Source organism: Podarcis liolepis (assembly GCF_965112155.1).
Source record: "Podarcis liolepis genome assembly, chromosome: 5".
NCBI classification, from domain to species: domain Eukaryota; kingdom Metazoa; phylum Chordata; class Lepidosauria; order Squamata; family Lacertidae; genus Podarcis; species Podarcis liolepis.
This window is the reverse complement of record NC_139556.1, coordinates 55,779,930-55,791,964: the sequence shown is the minus strand read 5'-3', so window position 1 is coordinate 55,791,964 and position 12,035 is coordinate 55,779,930. Positions and strand designations below refer to the sequence as shown.

Sequence of the window (12,035 nt, the reverse complement as noted above, 5' to 3'; positions counted from 1 at the left end):
ATTTTTTGTGTTGATGCTATACTTTTGTGTCTTTTGCCCAGAGCTCTACAAACTGCATTGCAGCAAAAGTGCCACAGATCTAACAGACATAGTTTGATAACCACCATACTCAGAAATGTTCGGTGAAATATATCTGCCTGATCTGGATCCAAATGTAGATTACTGATAGTTCTCCTGGTTACTTTCAAATTCCGGGCCATACATATTGTTGTCTTTTAGTCGTGTCCGACTCTTCATGACCCCATAGACCAGAGCACGCTAGGCACTCCTGTCTTCCACTGCCTCCTACAGTTTGGCCAAACTCATGTTGGTAGCTCCGAGACCATACATATTAATCCATCTCTAATCTTGCTTCCTTGTTGGTTTCTCAGTGCTGAAACCTTAAAGGGAGTGAAAGGCGGGATATCAAATCCAAACTCCTCCTCCTCTTCTTCTTTGGCATATTCTCTTTCTGCTCCTGTGTTGTAGTGATTCCTAATGGTTATGACAAAACATTTTGCTGGTTGGTTGAGTTCTGCAATATTTCAGCCTTGGCTCTTCACTACCTTCCAAGCTCTTATGGAGACAAGAAGAAAACATGCTGCACATGATATTATTGTAGAAGAGATTAGCTGATTCTTTTGAGATGTAAAACCTGGGGCCAACCTAGAGGTGACTGCAACAGTCCCTTGCATTTAAACGTGGAAATACCTCTGTCACATGCAAAGAAGGAAGGAATCTCATGGAATGGAGAAGAATCCTTGCTCCACCCAGAATGTCTCTCCTTGAGCACCTTTTTATGCCACTGAACTCTGATCCCAGCAGTAACCTTGGCTGGGTGAAAAGCACTTGGAGCTAGGGGGGGAGGGAAGTTGTAGAGGGGATTTAGAGCCCCCTCGCATACATTGCTTTGCTGGTGTAAAAATAATGTTCTCTTTGCCTCCCACCTTCCTGTGATTGAGGTAGCCCTGTGTTTGAATGCACAGGCTTGTTGCTATCATGCTGAGTTTGAGTCTTGGTACCAGGTTTCAGTGGGGCCGTGTGACTCCAGTGGAAGGGTAGGATCTGGAAGACCTGGGCTCAGATCTAAACTCTGCTATGAAGTTCAGTGGGTGACCTTGGGCTAGTTGCACATTCTACCTGAGCTGCTTCACCCTATGGTACTAAATCTCTTTTTTTGCTGGAGCATATTTTTAGATTTATTCTAGTGAGGGCAGACCAGTGAAGAAGCATGTGACTCTATTAGGATGCAGGTACATTCTGACTGGATTCTAACTATCACTCTGTGACTTGACCTACACCTCAAGTTAAAACATAGCTCAAGCTCAAACCTGCCCAATTGCTTCTTCTGCCATTCTGAATTTTAGCTTAATATCATTCCTCCCAGGCTGCGATCCGAAGGCATATGATGCTGCAATCTTGCTGGTCTTAAGTCAGGTCTTTGTTTAGATGGGAGACCAATCGCCTTAGGAACCCAAGTTCCATCATGGAAGCAAGGCGGAATAATAAATCGAATAATAAAATAAATCTTAAGGAAATATAAATTCATCAGTACAGATATTTAAAATCAGTTGACATGTCCAACCGATCCCAAAGGTCTTGGCACCCAGAAACCAAGCGAAGAAACATTGTTTGAGATGGGCAGTGAAACTGATCAAACTGCAAGTAATTTACAGTACTGTGTCAGGTTTTTATTTCAAGTCACATTTATTTGTTCTAATTGAAAAAGTGAACATGGAAAAACAGAGGCTGGGTTATTTTCACACATAGGGTTGATTTTAAATGGCCACTTTTGACATGGAAAAGTCATCACTAGATAGCATCCTGGTAACTTTGTGTAGTGCAGAGGTATTTTATATGTACCCCTTGATAACATGGTCACTGTTTTATTATACCATTGGAAGTGTTGCATAGTCATCAGGTGGTGACTCTTATATGTGTAAAAAATGGCCATATGAATTGTTTCCCAAGTATATTTTTATAATTATTATGTTTAGAGTGGCTGTGCCATCTTAGTAGTGTATAGTAATAAAAATAAAGACACAGGCAGTGCCCATGGATGTAACATTTAAAATATAAAACACATGTAGTGACCAGTGAATTTAAATATATGTAAAGAGAAACTTGTGAACTTGTGAGTTGCAATCCATTTCCAGGATTGCTTGCTTCTCCTCCAAGAGTTACTTTCTATGCCTCTGTAGGGGTTAACTTTGGGTATTCATGAGGCTGTATTTCTAAAGGTCGTTTTTCCATTCCCTGGAACAACATATTTTATTTAAATAAAGAAACTAGGTTAAGCAGATGTATTATTTTACATTGTCTTGGTTGTGCTGAGGACTTGACGTTGCTTAATATTTCAATAACTTACTAGTAGCAAAGGTCTGGGTTAGCAGTCCTGCTCAAAGCATTGCAATTGCCATTTTGCAAACTGGCCCTCATACTCCAGTGGGTGTATTATAGTCATCGGCCTAGATAGCACATCATATGAAACCATGGTTTTCAACTAGCTGTGGTGTAATTTGAATGAGAAATGTGCTGGTGCATTCTGTTCAGATGTTTCTGCAGGGGTGGTCCCCTCCTCCTCCTGCTGCTGCCATACCGCAGATGAAAGAAGACTGAGTTTGGCTTGTTGTTCAGACCAGGCTTGTGGATTGTTTTCTTCAAACAAACCATAAGCAGTAAGCCCAGAACAAACATTGGTTATCACTCAGGATTTCTTTGGAGGAAAGAAACTATGAGCTCAAGTCCAGGCAACACGACAATCCAGCCTTCTAAGGAACACCACAGGAACTTTTGAGCAGTGTTCAATAGTACACTACTCTTTGTAGCACAATTAAGTTATTTGGACGAGTACACTACTCATGCACATTAAACCTGTTCTTGTTATCAGATTATGGTTTAATGTGACGTGTGAACTGGGCCAATGTGTTGTATGCCTTTTATTCACCAGGTTAGGTCAGGTCTGTACATTTAAATAACCTTCCAGGACGTGTTGTTCCAAAACATGACTTCTCTTGAATTCCTATTTCTTTCAACGAGTCTAGTATAGCAGCAGAACTGTGAATTATGTCCCCTTCCCTACGCTTCTTAAGTTCATCAGTATGAATGTGCCAAGAAGGCTGTTGACTCTATTCTGTGTCTTGGATTTTGCAGTTTACAGGGAACGTCAACAGCAACACGGGTTTATATGGGGAGACGGGAGAGAAACAGCCTCATTGTTCTGTTGCTCATATGTTTCTGCATGCTGCCTTGATGTGAAAAGATCTTTAGCTGCTTTGATGTATGAATTGTTTTAGAAATGTGAAAGTACATTCCTCCTTTGTAATATCCACTTTGGGGAAAAAAGACGATGGTAGGTTAGGTTACAAAGAAGGGCGGGTAGAATGGGTTTGCTCCCTAGTGCCGTTCTGCAAACTGTTGTGCAAAGCACTAGGGGAGACCTTGCTGCACAAAGTACCTGCAGCTGCAAAGGCATTATGCAACGGCATGCCTGTACAATGGGTGCATGAAGCTCTCCAGTGCATAGTAAATATTTCTCTGTTGCAAAGCTTGTTTTGCAGCAGGGTTTAGGGGATTTCAAACACCTTACTTGCCAATGTTTCCCAGTGAGGAACTGCATATAACCCAGCTGTTAGGACAGGGATGGTGAACTTATGGCCCTCCAGGTGGTTGTTGGACTGCAGCTCCTACCGGCCCCAGACAAGCACAAACAGTTACAGTGGATGATGGGAATTGTAGTCCAGCAACAACTAGAAGCCAGAAGTTCCCCATCTCTGTATTGGACTGTGTTTTGGGCATGCGAAAAGAGGCTTAAAACTATACACAGTTCAAGCTACAAAATCCAGTTAGGAAAGAGAGAACATTATCTTGTGCAAATGGAAGAACACCTCTGGATTTCACTTCATTGTGAAATGTTCTGCCAAGTAGGATCCGATCTTGCTTTGAGTGGAAGGCCACCTTTGGATCCACGTGACTCTTTTTGAAGTTAAAAGAAGAAGAAAAGCTCATGCCTCAGCCGTACCACTCCTTATGTAGAAGGGCATCCGTACCCAGGAATCTTCCTTCTTCCTTTCCTTTCTCTCCCAGGCTATGCTGTACCTGTGCTACGATGGCTCCTGGCCATAATGTTTACAAATATTCTTGGAAAAAATTAAAAATTACTTTTCATTAAAATAATAATAATATGCCCTGTGACCTTCAGGCTACTCATCTGCTTAGTTTTGGTAACTCTTCAATATTGGGTGTTTCCAGACCATTCACTGGGCCTTTCTCCAAGATGAAGCATTTTAAGCCTACACCCAACTATTAGGACTATGTCAGGCTGGAGGGGAGTGGCTTACCCAAGAGATCTGTTTGTGACTGTTCAACTATTACCTTAAAGACTTGTGCTAATTAACTTTGCACTGCCTGATACTTTGTAGTAAGGAATTTCAAATGCTGGACAGCCTATTTTTTGTCAAAAGGAGGGTTCCTTTGTGTGTGTTTTTTTTGGGGGGGGGGAGCAGGGAGGTAATCGATCCATGTCTTTGTGTGCATTTGCCCATGCCAGTGACAGAGCTAGAATTAATGATTGGCAAAGCCAGGGACATGCCTTCTGGACTGGCTAATCCAGAATAAAGATTGATTTGCTTCAGTTTTCCCCATGGCTACATCAGGTTTGAATTACCAGTCCTCTGAATTTCAAATTTTGAATGAAATTATTTCTTTCTGATTTCAGTGTGTGTGAGGGGGGAGGGGGAGAGAGACAGACAGACAGACATCCACACTGTACACTTAAAGCTCATAACTTCCCACAAAGAATCTTTAGGTTATTAAGGGTGCTGGGAATTGTAGCTCAATGAGTGGTAAACTACAGTTTCCATGATTCTTTAGGGGAAGCCATGGCGTGGATGACAGAAACGTACCAGTTTGTTCTCAGACAGCTGGGGGGGGGGTTATTGTGGGGCCCACATTTCCCACCTGTGTTCTAAAGTAAGGGGTCAGCATCGAAGAACCACATAGCCTTATGAAATGGAGGCAGCAGAGTGTAGAGCAGTGCCACAAAATTCAGCAAATGTACAATGATGGAATAAAGCTTGCTTTACTGAGGGGGTTCTAAGCATTATGCTGAATTGTGACTAAGAGTGCTTCCAGATAGGAGTTTATTATGGGATTGGTGCTGCTCATGTAGGCAAGGCTTGGTTTTGGTTTTTGTTCTTTGTTTTAGTTTCCACATGACATCATTGCCATTAAAATACTGGTCCATGCTTCAAAAGTAATAATAATAATAATATGGATCTCCCCTTACTATAGAAAATCTGATAAGTAAAAGCAGCCCATTAAGACATCTGCAATTACAGCTGGTATGGAAGCTTGTTAGTATTTTGGGGAGTGTGATTTGGGTGGGTGGCTTCTAACACAACACCCCTATACTTCCATTTGCTTCCCAGTTGAGCACAATCTAACCATTTTCTTCCTGGTAGCTCAAATGATATGAGTGGGCTTATTTCCACCAACTGCGACATGCTGAAGGCACATTTGAATTTCAGCAACCTGATTAGGAAAGGCTGTTTTTCAAGATCTCTCTACTGTGTGTGGGGGGTATGTACCTCTGAGACTATGGGCTCCTCCACATTTACCTTTTGCCCCACACTTTCTAGGCTTTAAAATTAGATAAAAATATTAATCCCTCTTGTGCAAAAGCCTTGGTACTAAAAATTAGAAACAAACAAATGGAAATGTCCACCCTCCCCCACAAAAAACCCCAAAACTACAAGTCTCTGTTTTTGCTTATTGTGAAACAAGATAACTAAGGCTTGCAACATTTGCTCTTGTGCACTTCCTGAGAATTGTTTATGAAAAGGTGTCCTGAATAGAAAAAGTTTGTGTAGTTTGTGATGTAGAAGTGGGGCAACAAACCCACATGGGTGGAAAAACGATGAATACGCAGGATTGAGAAAACGGGGGTGTGTGGAAGCCAACTCCTCACACAGAGAGATTGTATCTGAATGACCCATTTGTGATATAAGGCCCCAGTCTGGAAACACAACTGCGTGCAATTGAGTCAAATCTGGTAAACAAGAATAATAAGAATTGGAACCGTTTGTGCTGTTCTGCAGCTAATCCCTTTTCCTCATCAGAGTTTAGCTCCACTTCTGGCTAGCGTTATGTGGATATGTAATAAGGCTGGTACTTTGAAAAACTGTGATGTCCTGTACCAAAATCGTCATTTGGGCAAACATTTCGTCCCTTCAGCCTCACAGGAATTCTGTAAATGCTGTATACAGTATTGAGGCTCTTTTCTATGCCTTTACCAAAATAAAAATAAAAATGGAATTAATCTGGTGGTCATGTGGACATCTATAAGGAATAACAATCTGCTTAAAAAAACAAAACGCTAACTAGGATTCAGACTGCTGTTCCCATACACTTACCAGGGAGTAAACCCCTTCAAGAGAGTGGGGCTTACTTCTAAAAAGACACTTAGAAGAGTGCACTGTTAGCCAAATTCTGTCTAGCATACAACTGAGCGATGGTTATGCAACCGCACAATTTAGTCACAGTCGTGGGCAATACTTAACACATGAGTGTATACGATCTAACAGAAAGTCAGGATGTTACTCCATTGAATGATTATAATTTTTAGTTTAGAGGCAATTATGAGTGTACTTACTACGAGGAAGCTATGGAAGAAATGGCAAAGATTTCTGAGGAGAGAATTCTGATTATACCTCAAGTTACCAAGGAGAACACTAGATGTATTTCAAAATGCTTTCTATTTTAAGGATTGTTCGTTGTAATAGTCTGACAGGATATATTTAGAAGCGGCAGAGGTCCCCCCCTCCACCCCCCCTTCCTTGTCTGGGAAAATTCATACTACTTTATGCCAATATGGTTATAAATCACATAATAAACTTTCCAGTTTCATGGAAAAATGGCAACCCTCCTCAGCTTGGGTGTCTGATAGAAGGAAGATAAGTAATAAAGAGTCTCCTGTGTGAGAAGAAATAGGGAGAGCCTGCTGTTTTAATTTTGTTCCCAGCAGTGGGCCGAACTTTGTTCTTTCAGCGCCAACCTTCATGACTGGCTTGATTATAATGTTGGAATTCAATCCCTTGCATATCTTTGGGTTTGGAGCCATTAATGGAGTCTCCAGGAAGAGGGAGACATCTCCTGCAGGAACATAACAGTAAATAAAACTAATAACACACTGGATTTACACACAGTAATTTACACACAGATTACTCCGAATGCGTAAGTTCACAACAGTGTCAGATTTTATTTCTATACTGTACCTTTAGATGCTGCTGCTTGAAATGCAGTTCAAAGGAATTTCATTTGTATTTCTTGGGATGAGGGAGAACTGTAGTGTCTCCCACCCCTCTTTCATTCTTATTTAATAGTTGAAATGCATGTATTTTAACACAGTGCACAGTCTACAGAATTCCATGTATGAATAGGAATATGATATGTGTATGTGTGAAATTTAAAACTAGTTGTTCCAAAATAGAGATTAAAAGGATGTTTATAACATTCTGATGACTGCTGGTTATTATGGGGATAACCTAAGAAATGGGTAGGGGTGCAGCTGTGTTATACCAATGAGCTCAAACATACATTTAATGGCTTGGTCAACTAAATCTCAAAATGGTGGAGAAGAATTCTTATGAGAACGCCGGAAGGATGTGAGTTCTGTCCTCTCATCTTTTTTTTTTTAATTTCTAAGTTTCTGCATAGCATGTGACAATAGGGTCCCATTGTTTTTACATTTGATTTTACTCCAAATGCTCATACATCTTTAGGCTAAAAAAAAAGTTCATTGAATGTTGCTGGTTTTCTTTTTACACTTGTGCATTCTGCTCTAGGCTTTGTAATAATTTGCACAGTGGGAGAGGCGCCAGGCGTCTGTCCATCAGAACATAGGAGACTGTGCTTCTTAGAACCAGATCCAAAATTCCTGACAATATTACAGTTAGTGGCTTATGCATGTAGCCATCCATTCAGTTCCAGGTTGGAGGTGTGAGTAATTCAGATTAATCTTTGTGTATTCTACTTGCCCAGCAAAAGTTGGCCCTATTCACCTGTTCCCCTACCCTTATTTCTTAAGAAGCTTCTGATTTAATAGAGGAATCGCCATTGAGTTTGGAACTACTGTAGTTTTGAAGTCAATCCTATTGTCATTAGGATTCTCTGCAAGGATCTTTTTTAGATGTTGATAGTTTACAGGAGTGCCTCTCCCTATATCAGCCTGCCCCTTTCTTAAGATCGAAGGAGTGTCTTTAGCATGTCCTATCACTGGCGGAGGTGGTATGTGGTGATGCAGAAGAGAGCCTTCTCTGTGGTGGCACCCTGTTTGTGGAATATCCTCCCCTCAGAAGTGAGATTGGCTCTGACAATATTTTTTCACCAGGTCAAAACCTATTATTTGCCCAGGCATATTATGTTTTAGTTGCTTATTAGCCTGCTTTGTTATTTTTATCTCCCTCCATTTGTTTTGAGGGTTTCAGTGCTGGTTGTATGGTGGTTTTTAAAGTTTTGCACCCTGGCCAAGTATCTGTAGATGAAGGGTGAGTTATAAATATTTTTAATATATTAAAAGGAAATAATTGGCCTTCAACCAAGTGTGATGTCAATTGGCAAACAAATGGATATTTCTTTCTATTCTTTTTCTAAGCCACTCACCTCTTATTTTAAGTTAGTCTATCATAAAATATACATGCTGCTCTCAAATTCTTTTATGTCAATTTTTTTTTAAGTCATAGGATCTTGTTGGTTACGGTTAGCACTTTAAATAATATAGAGTTTGATGGGATCCAAACATTCATTGTCTCCTGCTTCCGTTATGCTATCCATGATGTAGGCCAATAAAAAACAAAGTTTGCAGTCTCATTAATACAAAGGGCCTTGGAAACTTGCAAAATTGCTCAAAATAATTAAAACTTCCGTAAATTGGCTTGTTCAGGATGACTTATCCTGAGTTTGAAACCTCTTCCACTGTTTCAACTTCTGATTTGTTTACGGGAAGAAGTGAACAGATGATCAATGGGAGCTGAAATATGATCTGAGGAGCCTCATGAGTACAGCGAAACCTCAGGTTGCGAACGTGATCCATGCAGGAGGCGCGTTTGCAACCCACAGTTTTGTGTCTTCACACGCACGTGACACGATTTGGTGCTTCTGCGCATGCGCAAAGTGTGATTTAGCGCTTCTGCGCATGCGCGAGCACTGAAACCCAGAAGTAACCTGTTCCGGTACTTCCGGGTTTCGGCACATCCATAACCCGGAAATGCGCAACCCACAGCAATCGCAACCCAAGGTATGACTGTACTCAGGGCTTTCTCCCAGATCTCTGTTTTCATCTTGTGGTAACCAACCTGTGTAAGCTGTATCATAACTCTAAAATTATGTGGGCCACGCTGCTTCATACAGGGCACTGGTGGTGACTGAAACAATGAGCAAGTGAAATGAATGAAAATCCCAAGCCTTGAAAACCGTTGGTATAATAAGATCTAGAGCTCCAAATATTTAAACAATAATTAAGGACCTGTACTTGTAGGGTCAGTAAGTACCGTATTTTTCCGTCTATAAGACGCCCCCTATTTTGGGGGATTCCAAATTAAGAAAACATCCCTCAGCACTACCAATGTATAAGACGAGCCCCAATTTTAAACCTATTTTTTTGTAAAAAAAACCTAGTCCTATACATGGAAAAATACGGTAGTTCTTTGTGTGCTTGGTTGAATGTGCTGCTCTGATCCATTGTAACTAATAAAGAAAAAACTGCTCACAATTTAGGGGAATTGGCTCTTGAAGTTATAAAATGGCTAATCCTTTTCTTCTTGGTTTATCTTCCAGATCTACGCACAACGAACTAGAAAAGAACCGGTAAGTTACTGATAAACTGTCTTCCTGAAAATGCAAACTTTTATCAGTGTGTCTAAATGTTAAACCCTTCAGCTTTCCTCTGGTTTGTCCTGGCAGCCTGGAAATGCCACATTGCACCAGGTGAGTGCTTTTTTCAAAACGGAACAAAACAGCGTGCACACACAGACACACACACAAATCCATGCAAAGATCTGGAAAGAAGAAGTACCTCTCTTACCCTTCCCGAAATGCAAAGAAGTGACCCATTTTTGCAGCTCATCTGTATGCAGAAGAAATACTGTTTCTCTTCTCTTTGCAAACTGAAATCTGATTGGGTCAGTGTCCATACATGAGGTTGCTAGGGTATCGGATTTCTCAGACACTACATGTTAAGGCCTGTCATAATCCCTGCCTATTGCAGGGAAATGGCATTGTCCAATGGCTTTTAAATCTGGCTAGCCATTGCTCCTCTGGAGTGGTGCTCTTGTAACGTGCTTCAGGATGCAGCCCGCTTATCCTTGAGCCCAAGTTTTTCAGCAAGCCATGCAGTTTTGTTGCTTGGCTAGCTCTGCTCTATGACTCATCTCCTTTGTAACAGGAGTTAGAGTAATATAAATACTACTGAGACAACAGGGACTTAGTTCACACGCAGATCGGGTTATGGCATTGCTTTCAGGATGCTATCATTGTACCCAGGCTTCCTATTTATAAACGTATCTTCAGGATTGGGGAGGGTGGGTGTAGGGAGGCTGGTTGAATCACTGTTCCCAGGCTCGCTGATATGGTCCTGTGGAAGGGAAAACCTCTTGCATGGGGAGGGCAGACTTACTCTGACCGCCTTCCGAATCCACTGATAATGAAGAGGGGACCTCAGGCCTGGTGCTCCAATGGGACCCAACCACCGCTCTGTCTGGCTGTTGGCCACACCCTTCACAAATTCTGCCTCATCAACTCCTTGAACAGGTGCGGGAAACCCTTTTGCCCTGCAGATGTTGCTGAACTACAACTACACCAGCCCCAGCAAACCTGGATGATGGTCCGAGGTGATGGGAGTTCAGCCACATCTGGAGGGGCAAAGCTTCTCCACACCAACCTCTGAATGTCTTCTGCCTGCCCTCGTACTCTGTATCTTGCTTGCCTGGGTGGAGAATAGAGAGGGGGCTGTATGAGTGTGGGTAGAAATTAGCTTCCTGTGCAAAGGTAAAATTCACCTTTGCTGCCTTGCTCACTTTTGCCTCAGGCCCTCTCCACCCCCAGCATGTGGCCCTCTGGTAAGGTGCTCAGATTGGAGCCCAACCCTCGGTCTGAAACGGGTTCCCCCCACGCCACCCGCAGCAGGGGCATCTCCAGCTTAGCACCCTGGCTAAAGACATAGCCACAACTCTCAGGCTGGAACAGCAGAAGTTAACGTGCTTCCACAAAATCAAAAGGTTCTGTGTGCGCACCAGCGTCCCTCTGTCACAGCAGCGCTTTGTAGTTTTTGTTTTGGTGTCCTGCCTTGTCCCCTGACATCGCAAGCCTGTTCTTTGTGGGTTTCCTGTGTATGTTTACTTCCTTCTGCAAAGGGCTGGGGGCTGGGCCCGTTGTTGTTGTCTTGAGCTGAGCTTGCAATTTCAATTAACGATAATGCTAAAAGTGCACACAGCTATATGCTTTTGAGGCACCAATAGTTTTGTGAGGGGGAGGGGATTTTAGAAAGGGGGAAAAATACTAGGGGGAGTTCTGATAGGTCTGTGGGAATGCAAAGGAGGTCAAGTTCTGAAAGAAAACAGAGGGGAGGGAGCAACAGATGCATAGGCACAAAATCAAATGGGAGAAGCTGGGCTTTATTTTCTTGCCTGCAAAGGGCCATCTACCACAGTGGGAAGGATTCAAGAGCCCTTTTATGCATTGAGGTGCACAGGGGTGGGCTTAAAGTGGAGAAGTGTGTGTGTGTGTGTGTGTGTGTGTGTGTGTGTGAGAGAGAGAGAGAGAGAGAGAGAGAGAGAGAGAGAGAGAGATCCTTCATATGTTCAGTGCAGAAGGGGCTCTAAACAATTTTCAGTTGAATCTGGATACACTCTACCCTGTGATTGGAACCCCTGTACAAAGGGAGGCTTCTGGGCATGCTCAGTTGAATGCAGCCAGAATCTCCATGGGAACCCAAGCATGGGGAACTTCAGGCCTCTCTATCTGACTTTTTAGGCTCGGCCCCCAGGTCACACCCCTGTGTG

General features: G+C 42.3%; 1 protein-coding gene and 1 long non-coding RNA gene across 6 annotated transcripts in view; one reads left to right on the top strand and one right to left on the bottom strand.

The window, feature by feature from the left end:
- The window catches only part of MXI1 (MAX interactor 1, dimerization protein), an 89,170-nt gene that overhangs the window by 32,195 nt on the left and 44,940 nt on the right, over positions 1–12,035 (top strand). For all 4 annotated transcript variants that reach the window (XM_083505022.1, XM_083505021.1, XM_083505020.1 and 1 more), the window contains exon 3: positions 9,814–9,843. In XM_083505022.1, the coding sequence (XP_083361148.1) occupies positions 9,814–9,843 (30 nt within the window). The remainder of the gene's footprint in view (positions 1–9,813; positions 9,844–12,035) is intronic.
- On the bottom strand, positions 6,967–10,476 carry LOC310707721. 2 transcript variants are annotated; one of them, XR_014526691.1, is made up of 2 exons: positions 10,061–10,476; positions 6,967–7,131 (listed from the first exon to the last, which is right to left on the bottom strand). It is a non-coding gene; the product is annotated as an uncharacterized lncRNA (long non-coding RNA). The 2 variants fall into 2 exon arrangements; XR_014526692.1 differs by lacking the exon at positions 10,061–10,476 and adding an exon at positions 9,747–9,830.